Genomic DNA, 26,567 nt, shown 5'->3' with positions numbered 1-26,567 from the left:
GAAGAGATCCTGTGTTCAGCTTGTTTGTAGATCGGTGAATATGAAGAGGTCGACTTAGCTGGAAATCCTCGCACCGAGCTCTAGATTCAAATCTCTATGAAACCACCTATTCTGGTTCAAGAGTTTGTTATTTTAGCTCGACTTGGCGAGTCCGATCTTCGAAGATACACGTGGCTGAATGTGATTGGCTGAGCAGAACTAGGTATATCAACTGTAAACATAATCAATATTATAACTTAATTAATACTTGGCAAACAATAGTCAAATCATCTTGTAAATCATAATATAAAACATGGACACATAGGAGACATACCGTATCCATGAAACATTATACTATAAAATTGGTATTCATTCGTCTAGTTCGATCATCCCGTCAGTCCAAAAATAAATAATCATTAGGCTGATGGTTCAACGTGCGTGGTACTACAAAAAGAGTCTGAAAATTCCATCCGTCCCAGCATGCCCTGGATTTCCAAAGGAAGATAATATTAAGTTTTGTTGACCCTAGAAGGTTCAAAGTATATAATGCATATAAAAACCTTGTGTGACGTGTGTTTAGGTGTTCTAACATAGTTGTTTATGTGCTAAGAGAATGATAAAATTCAAATCCTTTAGGTAGAACCATTGATGGAAGAAATGACATCTTGATTGAAGAAGAAGTGTTGTTGACAGACATCCATGCTGAAGTTATGGAGTTCCTCATGAAGAAAGATTGAAGAACTTCAAAGCTAGATCAAGTTAAAGAATCTTTCAAATGTAGGATTTGTTTTTATTTCTATATTCTTGTAATCCTGATGTAAGATATCCATAAGATGATAAAACCTAAATAAAAGTCACCTAAAGACCTAAATGTACAGATCCAAGAAACTAGGTTGTTTGACTCAAAAAAATGTCTGAAATTACTGTTTAGGACTTCATGAGTTAGTGATGGACGCCTGTGCTTAAAGAGAAAAGTAAAGTCAGACTAAGTCTTCTTGGGTAAAAAATTGTACTTCTATTAAGTGTCTGTGGATGGTCTTATGAATGTCAGTGAGCTATATTACATGTCACCTGAGAGAAAAGTTTTTCAAGTCCTATTCCACGAAAATCCATGAAGGTCACATGGACTTCCGTGCGGAGAAAATTTAAAGTTCTGCGGTAGTGTTGTTTGAATATTTTCAACTCATTCATTGTACCACTTAGACTCTAACCAACTGTGTGAGAACTCTAACATCTTCAATGATGTTGAGGACCTCCAATGGCTAGTTTATTTTGAAAAACAAAATTGATTTTTGGAAGACCAAATGATTTTATTGCCTTGTTTATGGTGCAAATGACTTGTCAGTAGTGGGAGATACTGATTTGAACTTCCAGTTTGATAAAGATGATAGGAGGTCCACATTAAAGATGATGTTTATGTTGAGAGAAAGGACAATCATATGGAAAAGTGCCAAGCAGAAGTCAACAAAAGATTCCACAATTGAGGATGAATACTTGGCAACATGTGAGGCAGCCAAGGAGGGGGTGTGGTTGAGAAAGTTCTTTGACTAAATCAGAGGTTGTACCTGACCTTGTTATACACTTCATACCTGTTATGAGATAACAGAGGAGGCATAGCTCAAACCAAGGAACTAAGAGCTACCCAGAGGAACAAGCACATGGAATACAAATATAGATGATATTTGCATGGCGATATTATTATTGCCATAATTGACTTTGCGAATATTTTGTCTGAGCCTATAAGTAAGGGACTCACACCTATAGTTTTTAGTAAACATGTTGAGAACATTCGTGTGGGGATTGTTGGATATTGGCTTTAATGTACAAGTGGAAGATTATTGAATAATTTGCATTTGATGTATGTCCATCAAACCCAATTTTATTTGAATAAATTAATTAATATATTTTTATATTCATGTGCTTGTTGTGATTATTTTGATGATGTGCAATTGCCCACTCTTTATTGTTACTTGTTCACAGCTATGGACAAACTTAGGCGCTCTGTTCTAGGGTTGCCACATTGTATATTTTCCTAATTGAGATTAGTATGGAAATATAAATGTGGGCATTTAATTGTGTTGAACATTGATCCATTGGAATTTCCGAACTAGTTTACTACCATTGTATTTTCAAGGGAAATTTTGGTAGTTACTTTTTCCTGTACCTGAGAGGCACTTAATGTTGCATTTATATTTCATGCAATCGTGGTGATCCAATGATTGATATCTACTGACATGACTGACTACACACCAGACGCTCGTTGTATGGTGTATATGTGTGAATGAGGGTGTTCTTCAATATGGTTTCACACCCCGATAGGGTGAACATCCAAATATGTGAGTGATTGGATAATGATCAATTGGAATCCGAGGTCTTAATAATATTAGTTAAATATTATTATTTGAAAGAAATTTCACATAATTTTGGTTGATCATTGGTCCTAATTACTCACGGTTAGTTATATGATGCACTTGCAATTTTGGCAAGACGTTCAATACTTGTGAATGTGCATTATGGATGTTGGTAGTGTGGGGGAGGTAATGAAAGTTTTTACCATAGGGGCTTTTTAGGTTACACCTTTTGTAGACATGCCTTTTTGTGCAATTGAGAAAAACTTAAAATATAGAGATTTTCTTTTGTACAATTATAGATAGCTTAAAGGACTACACTTTAGGATCACATCACTTGATACGATCTTGACCATTGATTTGTAATCTCCTGATTAAGGCTTTTCTATTTAAAGGGAGGCTTGGTTCAAACCCTAATTGTTGATATACAATTATTCTCAATAGTTGAGAGAGAGTTCTTGAGAGTGGAAAAAAAAGTTTTCTTCTTCCTCAAGCTAGGGTTCCTTCCATTGGAATTAGAGCAAAGCTTTGGTGATCATATTCTTATGTTGCATTCCTTTGGAGGAATATACCATCAATGCGTTCTAAGTAACCTATTCATCTTAGTGAATGATTTGTTATCACATATGTTCGTTGAGATCCTATCTCTATAATTTTTGTTATATATTTGGTACCATACCACATCTGTTGCTGCCAACAACCACATCTTTCACACATATGTTTAATATGAAGATTACGACGACAAAGAGCATTTGTCATTGCTAGTCCAGAAGCAAATGCTCTTCAAATAAATCATTGAATCTTTGATAAGGTAGAGGAAGACAATATGAGCTTCCGTACTTCATCAAGGATAGTGCTCCATGAATGTAGTCTTGAAGAAAAGGCCTTTGATGAATATTTTCTGTCATTTGGTTCGAGAGTAGATGGTAAGCACTCCTAACTGAATAGACCCCATATTTACTAGCAGTCCATTCAAACTTATCTTCTAGAGGGAACAAAGATAAGTTGATCTTCAAAATCTCCCCAACATCATAAGGATTAAAGAGACCTTCCAGAATGTCCAAGCACCAAAACTGACTCTCTTGGTCGATGACTTGTGATACATTGGTTATATCCAAGATTTTTAGCCTTGGGTTATTAATTTAAACCCCTTAATAGTAGGAACTCAGTTATCAAGTCAAACACCAATATTTGCACCACTCCCAACACGCCAACAAAGTCCACTTTGAAGTATTTTTTGGTGTCCAGATGTCGCCAATAGAAAGGAAGAATTTGGATGATATAGCCTTGATATAGCCTTGAGGAAACGAGATAAAAGGCTATCTAGTTGAGACCATAGGCGTCAAGCAATCTTTGAGAGTAGAGTAATGTTATGTAATGAAGAGTCACGAAACCCTAAGCCTCCTTTCTCCTTGGATTGCCTTTTAAGACAACCATTTGTATCTCACCAAAAGAATTAGTTACTAGATGGTTGTGGTGTGAAGCTGGTAACTTAAAATGCATACCAGCATGTGCAAGCAACTTAGATTTCCATCCTTGCATTTTATTATCCACCTTCGTTGTAATATCCTTAAATAGAAAGGCCTTAGAAACCACCTCCTTATCTTGAAATGTGTTGGGAGAGAAAATCAAACAAAATTTTTCAGATTACTTTTTTGGCCTGATGCTTGGCAATAAACTGGTCAGCAGTCCCTTCAAGAGCATATTTCATCTAATTTAGAGAAGAGTAAACTATCATCCACAAATAGATGATGTGTCATTGGTGAAACATGATTACGCACCTTGATTCCCATCTGATTCAGCCTTGAGTAGGAGGCAGCTCAATGCATGAGAACATAGGATGAATAAAGCTGATGATAAATGATCACCCACATAACAGAAACATGATAACCATCTCACATAAGGTAGAAAAGAGAGTTGTTACCATCACGGTGATAAACATATTTACCCATATTTATTTTTCCACCAAAAAAATTATTTTAAGGTTTCCTTTCTTTTCATGTTTATAAATATATGGTTTTATGGAAATTTTTTTTTTCTTCATTAAATTCCTGATCATCAGTTTCTTTCCTTGATGGTCTGCTTTTTTCTGAGCTAGCCAGATAGTAATCTTTTTGCTGAAGAGATAGTAATCACATATCAAGTTTCAAGTCCCATCTCTACTTGTAGTATGCCTCTATGGTTTACCTTCACATTTTCAACACATACCAAAAATAATTATCACCTCCAATTTGCGGGCACCTCCAATTCCTCGAATAGGAGGGAGTGGACTCCACCTTAGGCAGTTGTTTTCAGGCAGGGGATAGGATGGTCATTTCGGCCCCCATGTGAGGAATTGGAAGAATTGGAAGAAACAGCGAATTTGAGGGGATAACGATTCCACGTACTATTGTCGAATTTGAATATATTTTTAAAGGTGTATATCTCATACATAAAAAAAATTGTTATTATACTAAAATCTGTGTCATGAATTCATGATAAGATAAACAGCACATAAACAAAATTTAGGCACATTTGAAATTGCATCCATCAAGGAAACCTCTACCATGCATTTGGATAACAAACCAAGCGACTTGCGGGTTTATGACTTTCATAATCAGGTTCAGGTTCATGTCCCATGTGAACTGTTAAATCACATGCACCGCAAAGAGAAGGAAAAAACCTTTCATGACCATACCAACTACAACACCTTCGCCCTTTGGATGTTATACCCTGTTTACAAATTCGGTCACCCTATTCGCGTTGCATCCACAACCTTATCTCAGGTCCTTAATATGTAATTCTTTCAATTGGCATTCCAGGATTAATATCCTAAGCAGTTCCATGGTTTTTGTTGAACCAAATATCCAAACCGAGGCGGAATGGGCAACAGGATCTGCTGCAGCATTTTCACCAGTGCTGCAGTTTCACTGAGAACTCCAAACGTTGTTGCCACTCTTGACAAAGCCAAGTTGGGAAAATTAGCAGCAGCCATTAGTAATGAACTGTCAGCAAGTTGGAATCAACCTCTGTGACCTCAGAATTGCAGTGCCAAACATTAATCTTATCCAAACAATGGGCTCAACGCATAGATATGAATTCACTAAGACACTTCTGCCCAGGCTCCTGGCCCAGAGGTGTCTGTGTGTAGTTCCCAAAGCTCAAGTTCCATATAGAGTATCCAGTACACTAACATCCTGTCCAAAATTATTTCATTACTGCATTCTAAAGCTTGTTTCATCCTCTCACATGCAAGACAGCAAAAAAGCAGACACTAGCTAGTATTCTATATACAATGTTACCCTTCTCATCATAGCAAATGGTAGCCTTAATCTCCAATCCTTCTGCTTGCGGCTTAATGGTCTTCCTTTACCTAGGAATCCTCTATTCTCTTTTACATCTGCCAATTTCCATACGCAATGCTCCGCGTCAGTTTCAATAGACTCCAGCAAGAACAATCCATCCTTCTGTTGGCATTTGGGAGCTATACCTTCTACATAGCATACTCTCACAGGCATGTCTTTGAACCGATCCAAGTCATCTGGAACTTTAAGCAGCCGTTCTGCTCCTGGGGAAGATACCTGAGAAAGAAAAATAATCTCTCTGGATAGTCACAGATTCAACATTGTATATCATGGGATCCACCCATACCCTTTATCTGCACTAAGCATATGAAAAACGAGTCGTAACTCTACCTCAAGGCCCAAATCATCAGGTATATCTCCAGATTGTCCCATCTCTTCCACTTTTTTTTTGTAAAGACAACTGTAACTTTCCAGTTCTTCCATACTTGGACACCCATATCTGGAAAGAAAGACTGCAGGTTTAGCAGATAAACATGACATTGGCAGGAATAACATCATCCAACATTCTGCACAAATCCTTGACAGTGTGACAACTGAAAGTTTAAAAGAAAAATATAATAAACTAAACCAAAACCCAATTAGGCAATAGTTGTGTTGGATCATCCGGACAATGGAAATAAATATAGGCTAGGGAAGTTGATGAGGCGAATAGAAGACTACCACAACGATGCTGAAAATAAGTGAAGTGAGCTTGGCTTTTTAGTGTGTCTACTAAAAATTCATTCTACTAGTGTAATCATATAACTTCTTAGTGAACTGGAAAGTAAGGCAGACTGAGAACTAGCTAACGATCATGCATTAGCTATTAGTTCCTCAATCAATTTGTTCTAAATATGATATCTGGATCATACAGTTGACTACACTGTTGCACAATAAGTTTTAGAGAAAAAGCTGAGCATTTGAACATAAGGCCTGATCTTCTTTGAAACATAAGATCCTTTGTTAGATACCAATAGTGGAGATAGGCAATTGAAGAGGTAACTTCACTCTATGTAACTTGGACACAAGCATGTCTGCCATTAAAAAGGCTATGCAAGGCTTCAACTAAACTGATCTCCAAAAAACATAAAAAGGCATACCCAGTGCACGAGGCTCCCGCCACTGCGGGGTCTGGGGAGGGATCTCCAAAAACCATAAAGCCAGCAAATCCAGATATTTAATTTCATATCTAAAAAATTTGTTCTACATACTATACATTTTATATTATCATATGATTTAAGCATACGTTTTTAATAAGCATGGATACGACAAGGATACTGACACAGTCCAACATTGTCGAATTTCTGATAAAGAAGTGTTCGAATGACTTAGGTACATGTATTCCAGGGGGGGAGGGGAGCAAGGTCATTGTCTTGGGGGTGCCATTGATGCAAAAAGTATCACAAGCTCATACACGATGGGCATTTTACTGCACAGCAGGTCCTATTTCTAATACCTGGTGGAAGTCCCACAATCACTAGTAGTAGGTCACAGTTTAACGGGACGCTCTCAATACATGGGGAAAATCCTGCTTAAAAAAGAAAAATAATCGGCAGCTAAAAGTAAGTAGGAAAAGTCCAATACAATGAGGATCTACAATTAAGAAGCCAATGAAATTTAGCATGTGTTTAATCTGAAAGGTTACTTCTCAGCCTTCCATGCGGCTCCAATCAAGCCTCCATTTTACTAAACCTAACAAGCTGACTGATCATAAATTTCTCTCAGGTGCCATTGACCCCCACCCCCTTTCCACCATTTACCTCATTAGGGGGCTGTTTAATTTTTCTTTCTTTCTTGTTTTTTTCTTTGGTGGGGGCGGTTGAGGGGGTTGGGGGACCCCCTTGGCTTCTGCTTTGCCTGCATCATATTCTTGTCATTCTACATCTTCCAACAACGAGTTTCTAATTTTTACCAGAATGGTAAAATGTAATTGCTGTAGATTGACTCTGTAGCAACTACAGCAGAAATCGATCTAACTCAATGGACCAGCCTAAGAGGCCAAGGGGTCAAAGGGCCAACCAGCACAGCTGGGCCAGCCCACTACCGGCTGGAAGTTTTTGGTTCTCTCAAACCCCAAATCATGAGGGATAGTCTACCTTAGACAGCAAGCAACTCAAGGAGAGCTTCTAGAAGACTTTTTTTTTCCTTTTATTTGTTATTTCAGTCCTAGTTAGTCTAAGCTAAGTTCGAGCTTCTATTTTGGTTGCTTTCTAATTTATTACTTAGTAAAGTTCAATTACTTGCAACTCAAGTCTCAGTTCTTCTAGAAGGCTTCCTATTTTCATTATTTCGATATTGGGCTCGATCCTTAAAAAAGGGCATACCTAGAGCACGAGGCTCCCGACACTGCGAGGCCTGGGAAGGGTCATAATGTACGCAGTTTTACTCAATCCTTGAGTCTATATAATGTAATGACCCTTAGAGAGGCCTCCCAACGATTTAATGAAGTTGAATGTTGATTTCTCTGCGCAACTATTATCCTGAGAGAGGCTGTGAGGGTGAGATGCCCAGGCTGAGATAGCCATCTATCCCCATCCCCCTTTCTACTCAATCTCCCCTCACTTCTCTTACTTTCTATTTTTATTTCCCTGTCTGCAACACTGCAACCTTGGCCTTCTGTTGAGATCAGAGACTTGTTTGAAGCTCTTCAATAAACCTAGCAACTGCTGAAAGATAACCCACTGGTTGAGAAGGTCCAGCATACCTGCAGACAGAACAGTTACTAATTAAGTGCTGGTGTTTGTTCTATTTCAGCAACCAAAGGCCCTATAGTGCTAATATTTAGAAGTTCAGTTGACCTCCCTAAGGCCTTCATTCAACTGCTATATTGGTCATGACTAGGTCTTGCTGATCAATCACACAGAAGCCATCTATTTCCTCTGTTTTGTGCTCTCAGTTGGGGCTATTTGAAGTCTGCTGCTGCTGCAACTTTAAGGAACCATATTTCCACGATCACTACTAGAAATCAGCTTAGATTTGGAGGATCAATCTTACTCATTGAGGGCTACCTTTGATCTCTGTTTGGCCCTGTTCTGATGGCTGGTTTGGTCTGCAACATTAACCTTCTATTTTCATTCTTAGTTTCTAATTTCTTCACCTGTTGATACCTTTGAATTTAGAAGTTGTTTGGACCTGAGATTTTCAGCAACCTTTCACCTGAACTAGAGCTATACCTGATAGGGATTCTAGTCTCATCCGAGACCTTCTGTTGCTAATCCTAAGTTGAGTTATTTTCAGTACTTATACCCCTGTTACAGACTTGCGGTAGCACTGTTTAGCTGTTGGTTGTTGGCCTATATTGTTGGGATTGTTTGATACTATTGTGGGTAATACTAGGGTTAGATTACTTGTAATCTGGCCTTACATTAGTAATGGGATTTTGTACTATGCAAGGAAGAGAAAAGGGAGAAAGATGTTCAGACTTTTGCATGATTATAAGAATAAACACAATCCATGTTATATTATACTAGTTTTACAAAGTTATCAGCATGTTGAGGTCTCCAAACTAACTGATGCCTTTTAAGTTTTCAATACAAAAATACCCCAAAATAACTGTTTTTCTTTGGTTAAAGTTGGATCTATAGTCCGTTGGAACTCAGATAAAATGCTCTATGTAAAGAAAAACAATGTACAGCATATGGGAAAATATAAGCCAGCAGAGGACTCACTTGTCTGAGAGCTTATCCATTCTTACATAAATGTATCCCCGAGGAGAAACCTTGAATGCATAAAGATTCATATCACTGAAATTTAGCAGGACCTCACGAGCGACAGATAAAACCTTCTCGCCCCATGGAACATCTCCCAATACAACTCCACCCCCATCCCCTCCATCACCAAACTAAATTTGCACAAATAACATGAAATAAAACAAAGATTGAGTAACTCCATAGTAAATGAAAGAAGTAAACAGAAACTAACACAAACCACTGTACCTCAGGCTCAACATCCTCCTCCTCTTCCCATCCATCAGTAGTTTCTCCATCTTCCAACATCTCATCTACAAATCTAAATATTAAGGATAGAAAGAACATGAAAGAGTTGATTGAATACACAGCAAAAAAATAAATTTAGATAGCCTAATCTCTTTAGATCTATGATCAGTCATCATGGGGGTATAGAACATTCAAAAATACATCTCAGAGAAGGGAGAACAGTTATCTTGAGCATCACAAATGCAATGCCTCCTAGGGAACTTGGCTCTTCCTCAACACAGCAACACATGAACTCTGTAGCAGACCACGTCGACAATGATTGCACAACGACGACGAGAAACCCTCCAACACTCCAGGGTTCCCCAACTCTAGGGGCTCTCACAACTAAGCTCAAAATAAATGGAGGTAGAGAGAAGACTAACAACGAGAGAGAGAGAGAGAGAGAGATTTCGGTAGTAGGGAGAGGAGGCTTAAATATTTGATTGCCTTCCTTTCATCCTTTGACTCTCTCAATTATTAAATCCCAACAATTGGGTTTCCTAATTGATTACCTTGATTTAAAATAACCACCCTAGATTCTCTCAAATATTAAATCCCAACAATTGGGTTTCCTAATTGATTACCTTGATTAAGGATAATTACCCCCCTCTCTCGCTCTCCCCCCTATTAAGATAAAGCTGCTAAATACATTCCAAGCTTTGCCAAAATTAGGGAAAAGATAGGATCCCATTGGGAAATCTACCTAAAATATATCAATGGATAATATCTTTGATTGGAAATCAAATATTTTTTACCAATGAGTACGTGCTACGTAGACATAACTCTGATGTCTTCCAAAACAGTTGTTAATCCGTTGTATATCCATGTGCAGAGAATTTGAACCACTGATTGGACCATTAAAACATTTCTAGAGCATTTATAAAATAAATATTAAGAGAAAAGTTCTTTGTGGGGGAGTGTACCGCCCACGCACAAACAACAAAGGGAGGGCGAAATGACCGCACCACCCCACTCCCCATGAAAGGCAGAATCCCCCCCCCCCCATGATGCCAACGTGCGTGCTCTCATTGGCCCATGCTCCCCCATAGAGAACGCCGAACCTATATATTAATACTAATTAATGTATTTGAAAAACCTTTTGTAAATTATTTACAAAACATGCCACCGGATACGGATTTCGTCCATTAAGTTCAAATACTCTCTTTGATATTCTCCCTCAAGAAAGTGGATTCCTTGTCGAGCATCTTCACAACCAAACATTATGAATCCAGCGCACCGCTGGTACACCAAAACTCATAATGCCTAATTGCAATGACAAGGACCTCACAGGTCAGGGGGTCAATCATAAGCTACAAATGAGAATCTTGTTCCTCAAGTAACTAACAGTAGTCCATTCGAGATTTTCATGTGATCCAGATCAATGTACACACATAGTACACTCACATGTGTCTTGGAACAAAATCCCTGAGAACACATAGTATGACAACCTCATGAACAGAATGCCCATTTCTACTTCTAGTCGTGAACTTCTTTTAGGTTAAAACCGAAAAACAAAAACCACTCATTAAATCATCCAAATTAATTATGTTTAAACCATATAAATATGAATTTGATGGACACATTTGCAACAATCTCCCACTTGTACATCAAAGCCATTACTTTTTTTTTTTGGATGAATAAAAATTTAATTACGAAGAGAGGAGAGGGAATATACAAGCCCATAAGCCAACAAAACTGAAGCTAGAGACTAACTAGGGTGCAAAATGGAAGAAGGAAGACCCCAGGAGACAACAATGAGCCTGTTCCTTGGGGTATCCTTTACATCAAGCAGGGGGAGGGAACTAGTTTTAGATGAAACATCAAAGAAGATGGCCTTCCAAATCATGTCGAAAGAGTGGGAGTTGGACGTCTATCTTCTAAGGTTACGCTCCATCCAAATGTGGGAGATAGTAGCACAAAAGGCAAGCTTGCCAACCAAATCACAAATCGAGTTGCCTCCGAAAGTCATATCAATCCAAACCCATTCTCTGGAAAGGGGCAGCGGCGTTCTTCGAGCAGGCCAGCAGTGGCGAAGAACACGGAACCAGATGGAGAAAGCAAAGGGGAAAGTGAAGAACAGGTGATCTGCATCTTCGTGCCCATTCCAACAAAGGCAGCAGCTGGGGGAGACTTGCATGTGGCGATGCATAAGGAATGCTTGGGTTGGGAGGCAGTTTGCTAGGGTGCGCCAAGCGGTAAAGCTCTGTCGAGGGATGTGCCCTTTAAACCAAACAACTTTATGCCAAGGACAGGGGGTCCCTCTATGTCTAACCATGTCCCAAGCGGAGTGGGAACTGAAACTGCCAGAGGGGGAGGGGAGCCACAAGATGGTGTCACCTCTGCCTCGGTGACCAGGGGGGATAGGGGGGAGGGAGCTCCAAAGATCTGCGAGGGGAGGGGGGGGAGGGGGGGGACCAAGAGCCTCTGGTGATGATGGAAGCCACAAGGATAGATCTGTCCAGGCCGGAAGCATAAATGGCACGGGAGCTGACAATCGAAGCAAGGACACCTGAAGGATGCCATTTGTCAAGCCAGGGGTAGGTCTGCAAGATATAGCGCCCCTGGCTATATGCTTCACTTGGAGGATTCTGCGCCAAACCCAGGAGGAGTCTGGCACTGAGCTGACAGTCCAGATAGAGTCTCTACGGAGAGGTCCAGCGTACATCCAGGAAGTCCATATGCTGGATTTGTTGGTGAGGAGCTTCCATAACAACTTGATAGAACAAACAATATTTACATCTTTAATCCTTTTGAGACCAAGACCTCCTTCAGATTTGGGGGTGCAAATGGAAGACCAGCTCTTGGGGTAGAGGAACCTAGCTGAATCCACACCTTTCCATAGGAAAGCACACATAATAGATTCGGCAGCCTTGATGGTAGCCTTGGGAAGGTCGAAAACACCGCTCTAATAGATGTAGCAAGACTAAAGAACCGATTTGATGAGCTCTAGACGACTTGCATAGGATAAAAGTTTAGCTTTCCAAAGCTGCAGCCTCTTGTGAAGGAGGTCAAGGATGGGGTTACAGTGGTGGGTTGAAAGTCTAGCAGGGATGAGGGGGAGGCCAAGGTAACGGACGGGTAAGGTGCCAAGGGAAAAGCCGGTGATGGAGGAGAGGGAAGCTTTGGTGGTATCGGAAACACCGGCCAGGAAGATTTGGGATTTAAAGAGGTTGATGCGAAGATCGGAAAGCCCCTGGAAAAGGTGAAGGGAAGACATGATGGACTCAAGGGTGAGGGGGTCAACCTTGAAGAAGATCATGAGGTCGTCAACGAAGGCAAGGTGAGTCAGGTTGGCAGGCTTGCATTTGGGGATGGGGGAGATGAGACGGAGGTCTGTTTTGGATTGGATACTACGAGAGAGGACCTCAAGGGAAAGGCAAAAAAGGAAGGGGGAAAGGGGGCAGCCTTGACGAATACCGACAGCAAAGGTAAAGTAACCACCTGGGCTGCCATTGAGGAGGATGGAGAAGCGAGGGGTGGAGATGCAGAAGTGGATCCAGTTAACAAAGGTGGGAGGGAAGGACATCTTAAGAAGGACTTGGGAGATGAAATCCCAACGGATGGAGTAGAAGGGTTTGTGGATATCAATATTCAAAAGGGCTGAAGGAGAGAGGGATTTACGGTGGAAGCCTCGAACAATTTCCTGGCAAAGGATGATGTTGTCTGTGATGCTTCTTTCGGAGATAAAGGCGGACTGGTTGGAGCTGACAAGGGAGTCAATGACAAGTTGAAGGCGGTTGGTAAGAATTTTGGCAATGAACTTATAGAGGAGGTTGCAGAGGGAGATGGGTCTGAAGTCAGGCATGGAAGAGGCTCCTGAAGACTTGGGGATGAGGCAGAGAAAGGTGTGATTAATGCTTTGGATCTAGTGGGGGTTAAAGAAAAAGCTCTTGATGGCACTAATAAGCTCAGCACTGATGATGTCCCAACAAGTGGAGAAGAACCCCATACTAAAACCATCGGGGCCTGGAGCTTTACTAGCCTTGTGAGAGCGAACAACAGAGACAATCTTGGAGTCGGAGGGGATGGAGCAAAGGGAATTGAAGAGGTGGGAAGGAACGAATTTGTTGATTAAGTCGTCCGGGATGGTGGAGGGGGGGACAAAAGATACTAGTGAAGTAGGCCACAGCTTCGGATTTGATAGCTTCTACAGAGGAAAGAACCGAGCCATTAGAGGTGGTGAGAGAGAGAATGGAGTTGGAGTTGGATCTGGCTTTGAGAGAGCGGTGAAAGAAGGTTGTGTTCGAGTCGCCAAGCTCAAGCCATTTAATCCGGGATTTTTGTTTGAGGAAACTCTCCTCTTGAGAGAGAGAGGCCGGTCAGCCTGAAACAAAACCGAAACCCGAGTTGTCGAAACATACGAAGAAACAGCTACAGAATCATACTGTCCCGGCCTGATGAAGCGCTAGCGTCTCATGCTCAGTGACTCCGACTCCATACCCCTCATAAGTACATCACTGCTATGTAGATTGAGGCCATACTTACCCACTGCTTTGGGCGAGTACTATGATCATCATGTAATGCACATACACTAATTTCTCTAGTTTTGCATAACTGAGGCAGTTGCACTCCAGTTTCGTTATCAACCACTTAAGGGTGGTGCCATTAGGGATAAGACCAAAATTGCAATTTTTCTCAAGTTCAGAGCATACCCCCATGGTTGAGCCACCTATTAGCTGCACATTTCTAATAATGTCTATATTAAAATTTTGAAACTCATATGATAATATTAAAAATTTGAAGCTAATTTTAAATAAAAAAATAATTATTAAACCTAATCTACCAAGGCACATTGTTTTTCTAGTAATGATAGTATTCACTACCATTTCACTAAAAAACTCAAACTGTTAGAGAAGGGCAGCATCAATATATACATCAATACTCCCCCACACGTATAGGCCAAGATCACATTGTCCTTGCACTGAAGCTCACATGGCATTTCCTTCATGAAGCACCAAGGGAGAAGAAATGTCAAAAAAACTCTTCCGATGCACTTCCCAGGAGTCGAACACTAGACCACCCTGCTCTGATACCATGTTCGCTACTGTTTCATCTAAAAGCTCGAACTGTTAGGAAGGGGCAAAAATCAATGTATACATCAACACCATTTGATCGGCAAATCCACGGGAGGCCTCCCCAAAGCACTTTACCTAGAGTGGTTAAAAAATTAATTAGCCACCCAAAAAGTCTTTGATAAAATCGTCTACTTTGCTATTTATTAAACATTATACAATGTATTAGTGACATCATCCATGGCAGTTCTGGCCTTTGCAACATATGTCTCAAATCTATTGACCACTTTGCGTAGGGCTTCCACCAAATTCATGTCATACCCTATACGGTTGCTATATTGTATATCCAAATTCAAATGACATGTAACACAAGGTTTATAATTGTTAGGATCTTATCATAGTTGTCACGGCGTCACGGTGATCCAAGTCGGTGGAGGGGTGTCACGTCGATATATCGACATGTCGCCCGCCATGGCATTGCCATGGCGAGCATGTCGACCATGTTTTATTTTTTATTTTCTCTATTTTTAATGTTTTAATAGATGTATACTCAAGTCATGTTTTATTTTTTCTCTATTGTTTCTCAAGTTTTAAGAAGAAAATTCAGAAATCGAAGAAGAAATCGAAAGAAATTGAAGAGGGAAAGAAGAAATCGAAGAGGGAAGAAGAAATCGAAGACAGGAAGAAGAAATCGAAGACAGGAAGAAGAAATCGAAGAGGGCAAGAGAGACAGGAAGAAGAAATCAAAGAGGGACGCCATGGCGTAGGTCGCCATGCAACCTTCTCCAGCGCCAGGACGCCATGGTGGTGCCATGGCGACGCCATGACAACTATGGATCGTATTAGTAAATATTAAATGTTTAAATGAGAACCTAAAATAAAAAACTTTAAATGAATTATAAGGTTACATGCCAAAGGATTGCCTTGAAGCAACATTCTTTCCCATCGGTCCTAAACAATCTTCAAAAACTTTTTGTTTCATGTTAAGTTGGATTCATATATCTACTTCACTACATCCATGGTCTCCATTATCTTTCCCATGATTTGCCAAAACTTTAAAGACATGACGAGATCTTGAACATCTCTCCCAATCTACGATCTTGCATAAGAACTAGACAACCAGTCTTTAGAGGTAAAAAATTTAAGCAAACCTTTCTTCCGGGAATGGAGGCTATCAAGTGCGATCTAATTTCTAGCAAATCTTGTTGCTGCAGGCCTCACCAAATCCTCTCTCGTGTTGCCTCCTCATCAATGCCAAGACCTAAATGTGATTGTAAATGAAGTTGATGATCTTCCTAGCATCAGTAACCACCTTCTGGACCTTAGGCATATCTCTGATCTCTTAGAACTAGACACCAGTCTCTAGAGGTAAACATTTGAAGCAAACCTTTCTTCCAAGAACGGAGGCTATCAAGTGCTATCCAATTTGAGGCAAATCTTGTGGTTGCAAGCCTAATATCTAGATGTGTTAATGAATTAGTGGAAGATCGTTCGATCATCACACAAGATAAGGAAGTTGATGATGGACAATCTCGTCGGCCCACTCCACCGATTACATATGATGATCACCCCATATAGTGGTCACTACTCCTTGAACCTCTCAATATTCATTCACCACTCCCACAATATTATCAAGACAAGGCCTTGCAATCTCATAAGGCGAGGGTGGCTTAACATTTGGCCCACAACACTAAATCTCCTTTACGATGGCCTTTAAGTGAGGATCTTAGGCCTTGTGAGCCAGAATCATAGAACTGTGAAACCATGTGGAGATTGCTCTCCCAATCCTTTTACTCAACGTCTTCGGTTGAATACTTTCTTTTAATCTTTGTTGGCCTCAATCCCTCTCTCTGAAGGCAGCAAGATCAATGTCACAGATGTTTGTGCTCTTCTTCCTCTTACCCTTATCACTCCTAACAAACCAGGCAAACATTCCCCAAACGCTCAATGATCTACTAACCCGATAGGCTCCTTTTTGCTCTTCCCTGTCTCTGTATGAGATGAGGAGCCACCAGGGGTTTCACTAGGACCCTAACATTGTGGACAAGAAGATTGAGTTCTTCTCAACTGCTCACTGCTCTAATCTTGCAACCTTGCTTCATGTCAAAACTCGTGCATCACCTAAGCCAACTATGGATCCTCCTCTACTTCCATATCTGATCTTTTATAGTCCTCAAAATTCTCCATCAAATTTTATGTGAACCTTTCCTCATATTCCTTTGCCTTCTTATATCTCTCTTTACCTGCCCTTAGATATTTTTGAATTGCCCTGCTCAACTCTACTACTAGGCACTTTGTACATTTGGCAACATTTGAAAATCCTACTACCATGTGTTCTTTTTACCTAGTTACCTCATCTCCATAATGGGCGATATCACAAAAGCTACATCTTGCATGTAATCTGTTGTTCCCTATTTTCTGACAATAGTTTCCACCCAATGTCGGACTCTTGTCATAGCACCTTCCTGTACATCAAACATAAGTACATAACCGCATATATATATATATATATATATATATATATATATATATATATATATCGATACAATAGTAAATAAAAATACAAAAAATCATATCATAAAAAATAAAAAATAAATAAAAAAAAGCAAATCAAGCTCATATTGCATTTCATGATTACATTGCATTGATTATCCCTTTTTCTCTCAATTTTTCATAATTTTTTATTTTTTTGAAAATATATAAAAATTAAATAATATAGAAAAACATAAAAAATACATCAACCAAGTTCAATATTGCATTTCATTTATTACATGTATTTCTCAAACGATGTTGCATTGATTATCCCTCTTTCTCCCAATTTTTTCATAAGTTTTTATTTTTTAGAAAATATATAAAAATTAAAATAATATAGAAAAACATAAAAAATACATCAACCAAGTTCAATATTGCATTTCATTCATTACATGTATTTCTCAAACGATGTTGTACCCAATTTGCATCAATTTACAAATTTTCAACTTCTTACATTATCTTTTATTTTTTAAATAATATAAAAATTGAAATAATATAGAAAAATAAGACAATTAACATCAATCTAAGTATATTATGCATTTCATTCACTACATGTATTTATCAAACTACATTGAACTAATTTACATGAAGTATCCTTCATTTTTTTCAATTTTTCAATTTTTTAATTTCTGAAAATAAACAAAAATAAAGAATACAAGAAAAATAAGGAAAATTACTACAACCAAACATGCTCATAGATCTGATCTTCGTCACACAAAAAGCGATTTATTTTTTGCAAGAACATTAAATTTTCTTTTTTGATGAACATCTTTCATTTTTCTGAGAAATTTCACAGATTTTACTACAAATCATGCAATGTTTCAGATTGTTTTAGCTTAATCTACTCAACAACAGCGAAAAAAACTAAGCTAAAAACAACGATTTGAGGAAAAAAAAAATCAAGATTTTTTCAAGGTTTGAAGTATCCTTCTGTATCTGCCGATACTAACCGATTCGTAGCTTTAAGGTGTCAATATGATACAGTTCTGATACAATACCTTAAAAAAAATAGGTATTAGCACATTTAAGAAACCTCATCCTTTATATATAATCAATTGAATGCACTTGTCTCATTGTACTTTGTTCTCTTTTTTATACATGATATATTTCACGACAACAAAAACTAAGCCATATCCCAACTAACTGGTCGGCTACATGGATCCATGGAAAGACAAAGTACAGATTATAAAAGTAAAGAAAGGAAGACAGCATCATCAACAACAAGTCAGCAATATCCCACCTATCTGGGGTCGTCTACATGGATCCTTGCCCTCCAATCAGCCCTATTCGAGGTCATACTTGAGACAAGGCCTAAACTATGCATGTCTTTCCTCACCACTTCTCCTATGGTCATTTTAGGCCTGCCTCTGGCTCTTTTAGTCCCTTTAATCTGAATCAAATCACTCTTCCATACTGGTGCATCCCAAGGCCTCCATTGGACATGGCCATGCCACCTCAAACGACTCTCTCAAAGCTTATCATGAATCAGTGCCACTCCCAACTCTATCTTTCCTAGTTTTGCAACACATCCATCTCAACATCCTCATCTATGCTACACTTAGTTTATTCATATGGCACTTCTTAACTGCCCAACATTCCACACCATATATTATAGCTGGTCGTATGCCAGTCCTATAAAAATTTTCTTTAAGCTTTAAAGGAATACACCGATCACACAACACTCCAGGCGCATCTCTCCACTTCATCCATCCTATTTTAATCCTTTGGGCAACATCATCTTCTATATCCCCTTCTTTATATACAATTGAGCCCAAATATCTAAAATAGTCACTCCATGGGATTCCAAATTAGATCTCCATAACTCCAACTTGGCATTAATCCATGCCTTTGTCTCATCCACCAAAACAATATCATCAGCAAAAAGCATACTTTAAGGAATTTCATCTTGTATGGCTCTGGTTAAATCATCCATGATAAGCGCGAATAGATAAGGGCTTAAGGCTGAGCCTTGGTGTAACCCAATTGTAATTAGGAATTCACTACCTTGACCCCCCACAATTCTTATGCTATTCACTACACCATCGTACATATCTTTAATAATGTCCGCATATTTACATGACACCCTTCTCTTCTCCAATATTTGCCAAATTAATTTTTAAGAAACTCTATCATAGGCTCTTTCTAGGTCAATAAAGACCATATGGAGATCCTCCTACCCTCTCTATATCTTTCCATGAGTCTCCTAAGTAGGAAAATAGATTCCATCGTAGATCTTCCTGGCATAAAACCAAATTGGCTCCCCGAAATAGTAGTTTCCTTTCTCAGGTGGGTTTCAATAACCCTCTGCAATAACTTCATCGTATGACTCATTAGCTTTATGTCTCTATTGGTATTGTAGTTCTGAATATCACCTTTATTTTTGTAAATCGGGACCACAATGCTTCTCATCCATTCATCTGGCATTCTCTTTGTGTTCATGATCTTGATAAACAGCTTCGTTAGGCAAGATAAGCCACAAATTCCTAAGCTCTTCCACACCTCTATTAGGACCCCAATCTGGGCCTAGAGCCTCGCCCACTTTCATCTTTCTTAAAGCTTTTTTTAACTCAAATATCCGAATATATATATATATATATATCTACGCATTGTGTTGTCAAGATGAATAATACTAACTTCCGAAGCCCTATTACCCGAAATGGTTTCATTAAGTTGTAGAAATACGTCTTCCATCTCTCTTTAATGCCCTCATCCCTTGCTAGTACTCTACCATTATCACTTTTAATATATCTAACGTGGTTGAAATCTCTACTCTTCCTTTCTCTCAATTTAGCTATATCTTAGATAGCTTTTTCTCGTTCCTTTGTGTTTAGATTATTATAAAATCTTCATATTTCTTCACCCTTGCTTTCCCCACAGGCCCACAATCGCCTTAGCTTCATTTTTGGCAAATTAATACCTATTTAGATCCTCTACCTATTTAGTCCTTTGCCATGTTTTAAAACTAGCTTTCTTAGCCTTAATGGCAACTTAGATCTCCTCATCCTACCATTAAGTCTCCCTAGGGGCATGGCGAATACCTTTCAATTCCCCCAGAACCTCTTTAGCAACCTTCTTAATACAATCTATCATCTCATTCCACATCATGTTAGTGTCTCCCTCAAACTCCCACTTTCCTTGTTTGATCACTTATTAGTAAATACATTCACGGAATCTTCTTTTAACCTCCACTACCTTATTTTTTTGCAAATAGGCTCCCCTGTCTTACGGTTCTATGTATTGAGGCACATATCCAGGACTACCAATCTATTTTGAGTGGTTAGGCTCTCCCCAAATATAACCTTACAGTCCTTACAAAACAATCTGCCGGACCATCATGTTATGTAAAATATGATATATTTACATATTACTCATTTATAGTGTTTTATGATGCAAAACTATATTTTGCATATATCCTAAGCATTTCCATATGTTTCTTAACCATTTCCACACATATCTAGTGTATCTTGTGTCACTCCGATATGAATCTACGATACGTCTCTTAAAATCACCCTTCCGATACGATACCCAATACCGATACTATAAACGTTGGGTTTTTCTAACCTTACCTGTATTTCACACTTTTCCCTTCAATCTGAAAATTTTTTATTCTTCAATTATCCAAACAGTAATTGGTTTGAAGGTTTTGAATCATTTTTCAATGATGATTGAAAGCCTCAAGTCCAAAATATGAAAAAGAAATTGAATAGAGGCAAGGTTTTATGATTACCCAGTTCTGTCAGGCTCAATATCAAACTCTGAGGAGTAAAAATGGTTAGTTTAGCATATCCATAAGTATCAATAGTATCGGCCATATCAAGCCCTATCAGCCGATATAGTACGATACTTATTCTGTGGCCAAGAAAAAGTATCGTGTCGATACGGATTGAAACCGATATGTATCGCTTGATACGATATGATACCTAGCAATACTTTAAACCCTTATGCCATACACAGAATGAACAATTCATTGATTAAAAAATTTCTCAAAACCACTGACGATGCAATCATTTGAAATAAAATTATATTTCCTTATAAAAGAACAACTAAGTAGGTGTCAACTTTAGATCACCCTCATCCTTGATTTTCCAACACTTTACAAATCGATAACAACCTTCGTGACTCAAAGAATCCATAAAGTATCTCTGAGGAACTACCATTTTCTAGCATATGCAAACGTCAATATAAAACTTAAAATGCTCAAAACATCGATTTCAATTAAGAAATCCCCGTTTTAAGCCTGAAACATATCCTACATGAGGGAGACTTTGATACTAATTGAAAGAGTTGATTGAATACGTAGCGGAAAAATAAATGTAGTTCGTCAAATCTCATTAGACCAATGATCAGTCCTCATGTGGGTATAGGGAATTAAAAAATACATCTCTCATGTGGGTATAGGAAATTCAAAATACATTAGGGAAGGGAGAAAAGTTACCTTGAGCACCACAAACGCAATGCCTCCTAAGTGATGCAGATTAGGGTTGGGTTATATACGTGTTGGGCCTTTGATCCCATGGGTTTTCTATGTAATAGGGCACTGTAATGAGCCTTAAATATGGGTACATAGGTTGCATACGGGATTAGCCCCATACTTAGTTTATTTTCATGTTTTTAATGTTTTAAATTGAACCGGTCCAAAACTGGTATGAACCAGTGGTTCAATTTAAGTGATATTATTAGTTTTCCATTTAGTTGTTTAGTTGGGCTGGATTAGGACTCTATATTGAGTCTATTTCAGCGGCATAGTTTGAGAACTCGTCGAGATCTCACCGAGTTTTTCGATTTTTCGAAATCCCGAGATGAGACTGCCTACGAGTCTCAAAATGTCAATATCTCTCCAAGATCCGAGATCTCAGTTTGACCTAGGAAAATGCCCATCTAGGTCCTTTATATGAGTGCCAGATCTTGAGATCTTGCTAGAAAATCTTAGTATACAGATACCTATGTATGCCAGGAACCAAGACAGACACTTATTTATGCCAAATATCATTTGTACTTAAGATATTATTCATAAATAAGCAAATACCCCCTATTTGAATCTAATAAAAAAAGTTAAAAAATCAAATTCCAAAAGGAAAAAGAGTCAACCCCCTAGTTCAAGAACAAAAACTGGATTTTCGGCGATAGGTGCAATTTTCAACTTTATAATGCTGGGGATTTTCTCAAATATAAAAATTACATAAATCTTAATATGGTAAAACATTGCTAAAAACCAAAAGTGCGGTAAAATATTCATTTGTTTTAATGTCCAAAAAAATATTTTCATTCAAAATGATTTTGATAGCATTCGCGTACACCGAATTAAGTTTGACCGCTACATAACTCCTTTAATATAAATCAGATTTAAGCAATTTTGGACTTGTTGGAAAGCTTTCATCAAAACAAATGAATATTTTACCGCACTTTTTGTTTTTAGCAATGTTTTACCATATTAAGATTTATGAAATTTTTAGATTTGAGAAAAACTCCAGCATTAGAAAATTGGAAATTGCGTCTACCGCTGAAAATCCAGTTTTTGTTCTTGAACTGGGGGTTGACTTTTTTTTCTTTTGGAATTTGATTTTTTTTAACTATTTTTATTGGATTAAAAAAGGGGGGTATTTGTTTATTTATGAATAATATCTTAAGTAAATGAAATACAAATACAAAAGCATTTACTTAAATGATATTCGGCATAAATAAGTGTGTTTGTCCTATGTCTGTCCTAGTTTCTAGCATAAGTAAGTGTCTGTCCTGCTTTCCCACAGAGTGAAACTCCTATTTGGATTCTGTTTTTGCAATATCTGATAGTGTCATTGTGTTTAAATGGCCTAAAAGAGGTTGAATACCAAGTTTCAGACCCAAACTAGGTCTAAAACCCACCGAGATGAGGCTTCGAGTAGGAAAAAAAAAAAAGTGCACCAACTCGGCGAGATCTCAACTCGACTTGGTTTTTCAAGAGTCCAAGTTGGCACCAAGACCCGAGTTTTCGAACCTTGATTCTAGTTTCCTAGTCAGTTTAAGTTGGCTAATAGATTAGGGATAGGGTTAGGCCTTTCCTTTTTAGTGTAGGAGTCTAATTTTGAGTCTTTTATATAAGGTTGTAAGGGGGCCCAGTATTGAATACGAATTTGATTAATAAAAACTCAGCTTTATGCTTGCTGCCTTTGTTGCTGTTGTTGCTCCTTGAGAGTGGTGCATCCTTGTGGGTTTATCAAGGTGGAATGCATCGTGAAGATCGGGAGGGCTGCTATTTATCTCCTTGCATCGTGAAGATCGGGAGACCCCATTGTTCATCTTCAAAGTTGCTGCCATTGAGGATTAGTGTTCAAGTAAGTACTTTACAGTTTCAGCAATCACCCTTCTTCTCCTAATCGTCTAAACCTGGCCCCATCAATCCCCATTGCCAATACTCAATCATTACTACTTTCCTCATCCACCATTAATACCATAGATCCATTAGAACTCTAAAACCTGCAACTATTCTTCTTCCCTTCTAGAAGGTCACATGCAAGGTGATTTTCGTGAGAATTCTGCCTAGCCAAATCTAACCCAAACCTGCTAAAAATTTGAACGAATCTTCCTCAAACCCTAAGAGAGACTCTATTCAAATTTCAGCACCATCCACCCAGCCGATTGTCTAAAATTACAGTTTTACCCCTCTCTCCTGCTACTACTAAGAAACCTCTATAACTCCAGATTTAACCATCTGATTTAGCTGTAACTTTCAGCATATATTCCCCTCCACCCTACCCACACTCGACCTAAAGCCCTTGCCCTAACTCCACCTCTAAACCCTAGATTCCATCATTCCCTATTTCCCAAAACCCTAACCCTAGTTGCTGGCCAATTACATCTAAACTACTTCTACTCATCCAAAACCTATAAAACCTAGTTCATTAGACTCCCCTATACCTGCCTAGCTTTACCATATAAGACTCATCCCCATTACCCTAACCCTAACCCTAAACTTGATCTACAACTCCAATTTTGTCCCATCGAACTAGCAGCTCAACAGGTCCTGGATGTCTGGCTCCTAGTAGGTCTCCTACCTATCTAGGGCTACATTACTAGGAAACTTAGATCTTCCTCTACACAACAACACATGAACTTAGCAACAGACCACGTCAGCAATGCTTGCACGATGACAAGTAGCCACTCTCCAACACTCTAGGGTTGCACCAACCCTAGGGACTCTCACAACCAAGCTCACAAGTAGAGAGGAGGGCAACAATAAGAGAGAGAGAGAGAGAGGAGAGAGAGAATTCGATAGTAGGGAGAGGATAATTTAATATTTTGTTGCCTTCCTTTCATCCCCTTGATTCTCTCAATTAGCAAATCCTAACAATTCGGTTTCCTAATTGATTACCTTGATTTAAGATAACTAACCTTGATCACTCAATTAGTAAATCCCAACAATTCTGTTTCCTAATTGATTACCTTATTTAGGATAACTATCCTTCTCTCTCTCTCTCTCTCTTATTAAGATAAAGCTGTTAAATACAATCCAACGACACTAAAATTAGGGAAGATATAGGATCACATTGGGAAATCTACCTAAAATATATCAATGGATAAGACCATTGATTCCTAATCAAAGATATTTACCAATAAATACACCTTAGGTACATATAACTCCAATATCTCCCAAAGCAGTAGAGTTAATTACACCGGATCTGGATTTCGCTCTAATTAAGTACATGGATACTCTCTCTTTTATATTTTCCCTCAAGAAACTGAATTCCTTGTCAAGCATCTCTATCATTCACAGCCGAACACCATGAATCCAACGCACTAATATATAGTAAGGGAGACATCAACCGTTGGTACACCAAAACCCATAATGCCTAACTACAACGATAAAAACCTTTCGAGTCAAGGGACCCAATTATAAGCTACAAATTAGAATCATATTTCTCAAACAACTGATAGTAGTTCATTCAAGATTCTCAAATGATCCAATTCAATGTACACACGCATGTACAGTCATATTAGTGTCTCAAAACAATATTCCTCAGAGCACATAGTATGACGACCACATGAACAAAATGCCCAATTCTATTCTTAGCCTAAAACAACTTTTAGGTCAAAATCTAAAAGGACAAAAACCACTCATTAAATTATACAAATTAATTATTTTTAAACTATATATATATATATATATATGGATTCGATGGGCACACTTCCAACAGAACATCCTTCTCATATCATATCCATCCTCATAAAACATTACAAAAGAATGGAAATAAATGATAAGTAAAAGGCAAAACCCATTTCTCATTCTTGAAATTAATAGCAGACGTCAAAATCAAGGATCAAAGAACTTATTCTAGAATTCTAATAGGCAAACATTTAAATGTGTTCTAACTACAACATCAGTCTCAGGGGTCATATCATTCACATTTAAATCGTACAAATCCCCTTGGGAATTCCCATCAGGAAGCAGATATCACAATTCCCACTAGTTAACAGAAAAAACCAGAAACTAATATGCTAAACTAGTGAAGTCGATTAACATAATTTACTGAAGAACGTTCAGATCATTTTCCTCAAAAGAAGGGGGGGGGGGGGGGGGAGAAAAGCCCTAAAGCCGATGGAGTAACTGTTGCAACATGACACATGATTAACATAATCATATACATTGGACTAGAATCAGTAACGTCATGAGAAGTAGAACAAATATTGCATTTATTAATACAATAATGTTGCAAAACTTAATTTGGAGTGATTTCAAATACAAGCTCATAAGCCGACGAGCTATAAGGTAAGCACATGAAAACCGCAAATGGTAGGATCACTAGGGTCGTTTCATTTCTTCAGAACCCCGAAAGAGGAAAATGTGAAGTGAGTAGTAGTCTACAACCAAGTAACCGGAAAATATGCACTCCGAAATAAAATCCAGATTGCCGCTCATTAGAGATGTTAAAAAGTGACTACCAAATGAGGAAGCACGAGTAGTTAAATAGATAGTTCACATGGGTTGCTCATAATGATGTCGTAAATGGAGAACCTATGTAGGCTTAATGGTTCTTCCCAACAAAAGCTTAGTCAAAACCCAAAAACAATCAAATAAGCAATGGAAAGACATGGGCATCGGCATATATCGGTTACCTTCATCTGGGTCTTCATCATCATCGTCATCCCCACCATCACAATTTTTCTCATTGTAAGAGCTGCTAGTGTTTAGAAACCGAAGAGTGGCAGAGGAAGAAAAAGGAGAGGTTGGTTTTATCGGAAACCAAAACAGAAAACGAAGAAACGAAGAAGGGCGTGAGGACTCAGGCGTCGTCCTCGTCCATTGCTGGGGCCTAATACTAGTCGATGAACAGAGGAGGGAGATGCGGCAACACCGCCGCAATACAGCCATGCTGTTCATTGCTTCGTGCCCCAGTAGGCTACTACTCCTTTGCTCGATTCCTT

General features: G+C 38.6%; 1 protein-coding gene across 1 annotated transcript; it reads right to left on the bottom strand.

The window, feature by feature from the left end:
- Window positions 1–5,454: 5,454 nt before the first annotated feature.
- Window positions 5,455–26,545, bottom strand: LOC122669736. Its single transcript, XM_043866577.1, has 5 exons — window positions 26,259–26,545; window positions 9,586–9,650; window positions 9,319–9,491; window positions 6,002–6,110; window positions 5,455–5,887 (listed from the first exon to the last, which is right to left on the bottom strand). Exons 1-5 carry the CDS (start codon window positions 26,521–26,523, stop codon window positions 5,585–5,587), a joined length of 915 nt encoding a protein of 304 aa, XP_043722512.1. The 5' UTR covers window positions 26,524–26,545; the 3' UTR covers window positions 5,455–5,584.
- Between the last annotated feature and the right edge of the window lie 22 nt (window positions 26,546–26,567).

The sequence above is a fragment of the Telopea speciosissima genome, chromosome 7 (genome assembly GCF_018873765.1).
Source record: "Telopea speciosissima isolate NSW1024214 ecotype Mountain lineage chromosome 7, Tspe_v1, whole genome shotgun sequence".
Classification (NCBI taxonomy): domain Eukaryota; kingdom Viridiplantae; phylum Streptophyta; class Magnoliopsida; order Proteales; family Proteaceae; genus Telopea; species Telopea speciosissima.
The sequence above is the reverse complement of the archived record's forward strand: the minus strand, read 5'-3'. Positions and strand labels throughout refer to the sequence as shown.

What these genes read in the sequence shown, in the direction of transcription:
- LOC122669736 (XM_043866577.1), bottom strand. Translation starts at nt 26,523, where the DNA reads ATGAACAGCATGGCTGTATTGCGGCGGTGTTGCCGCATCTCCCTCCTC. An exon ending in TGATGAAGACCCAGATGAAG is followed by an intron (nt 9,651 to 26,258) that starts GTAACCGATATA and finishes TTAGATTTGTAG; the next exon opens with ATGAGATGTTGGAAGATGGA. An exon ending in CTGATGATTTGGGCCTTGAG is followed by an intron (nt 5,888 to 6,001) that starts GTAGAGTTACGA and finishes TTTCTTTCTCAG; the next exon opens with GTATCTTCCCCAGGAGCAGA.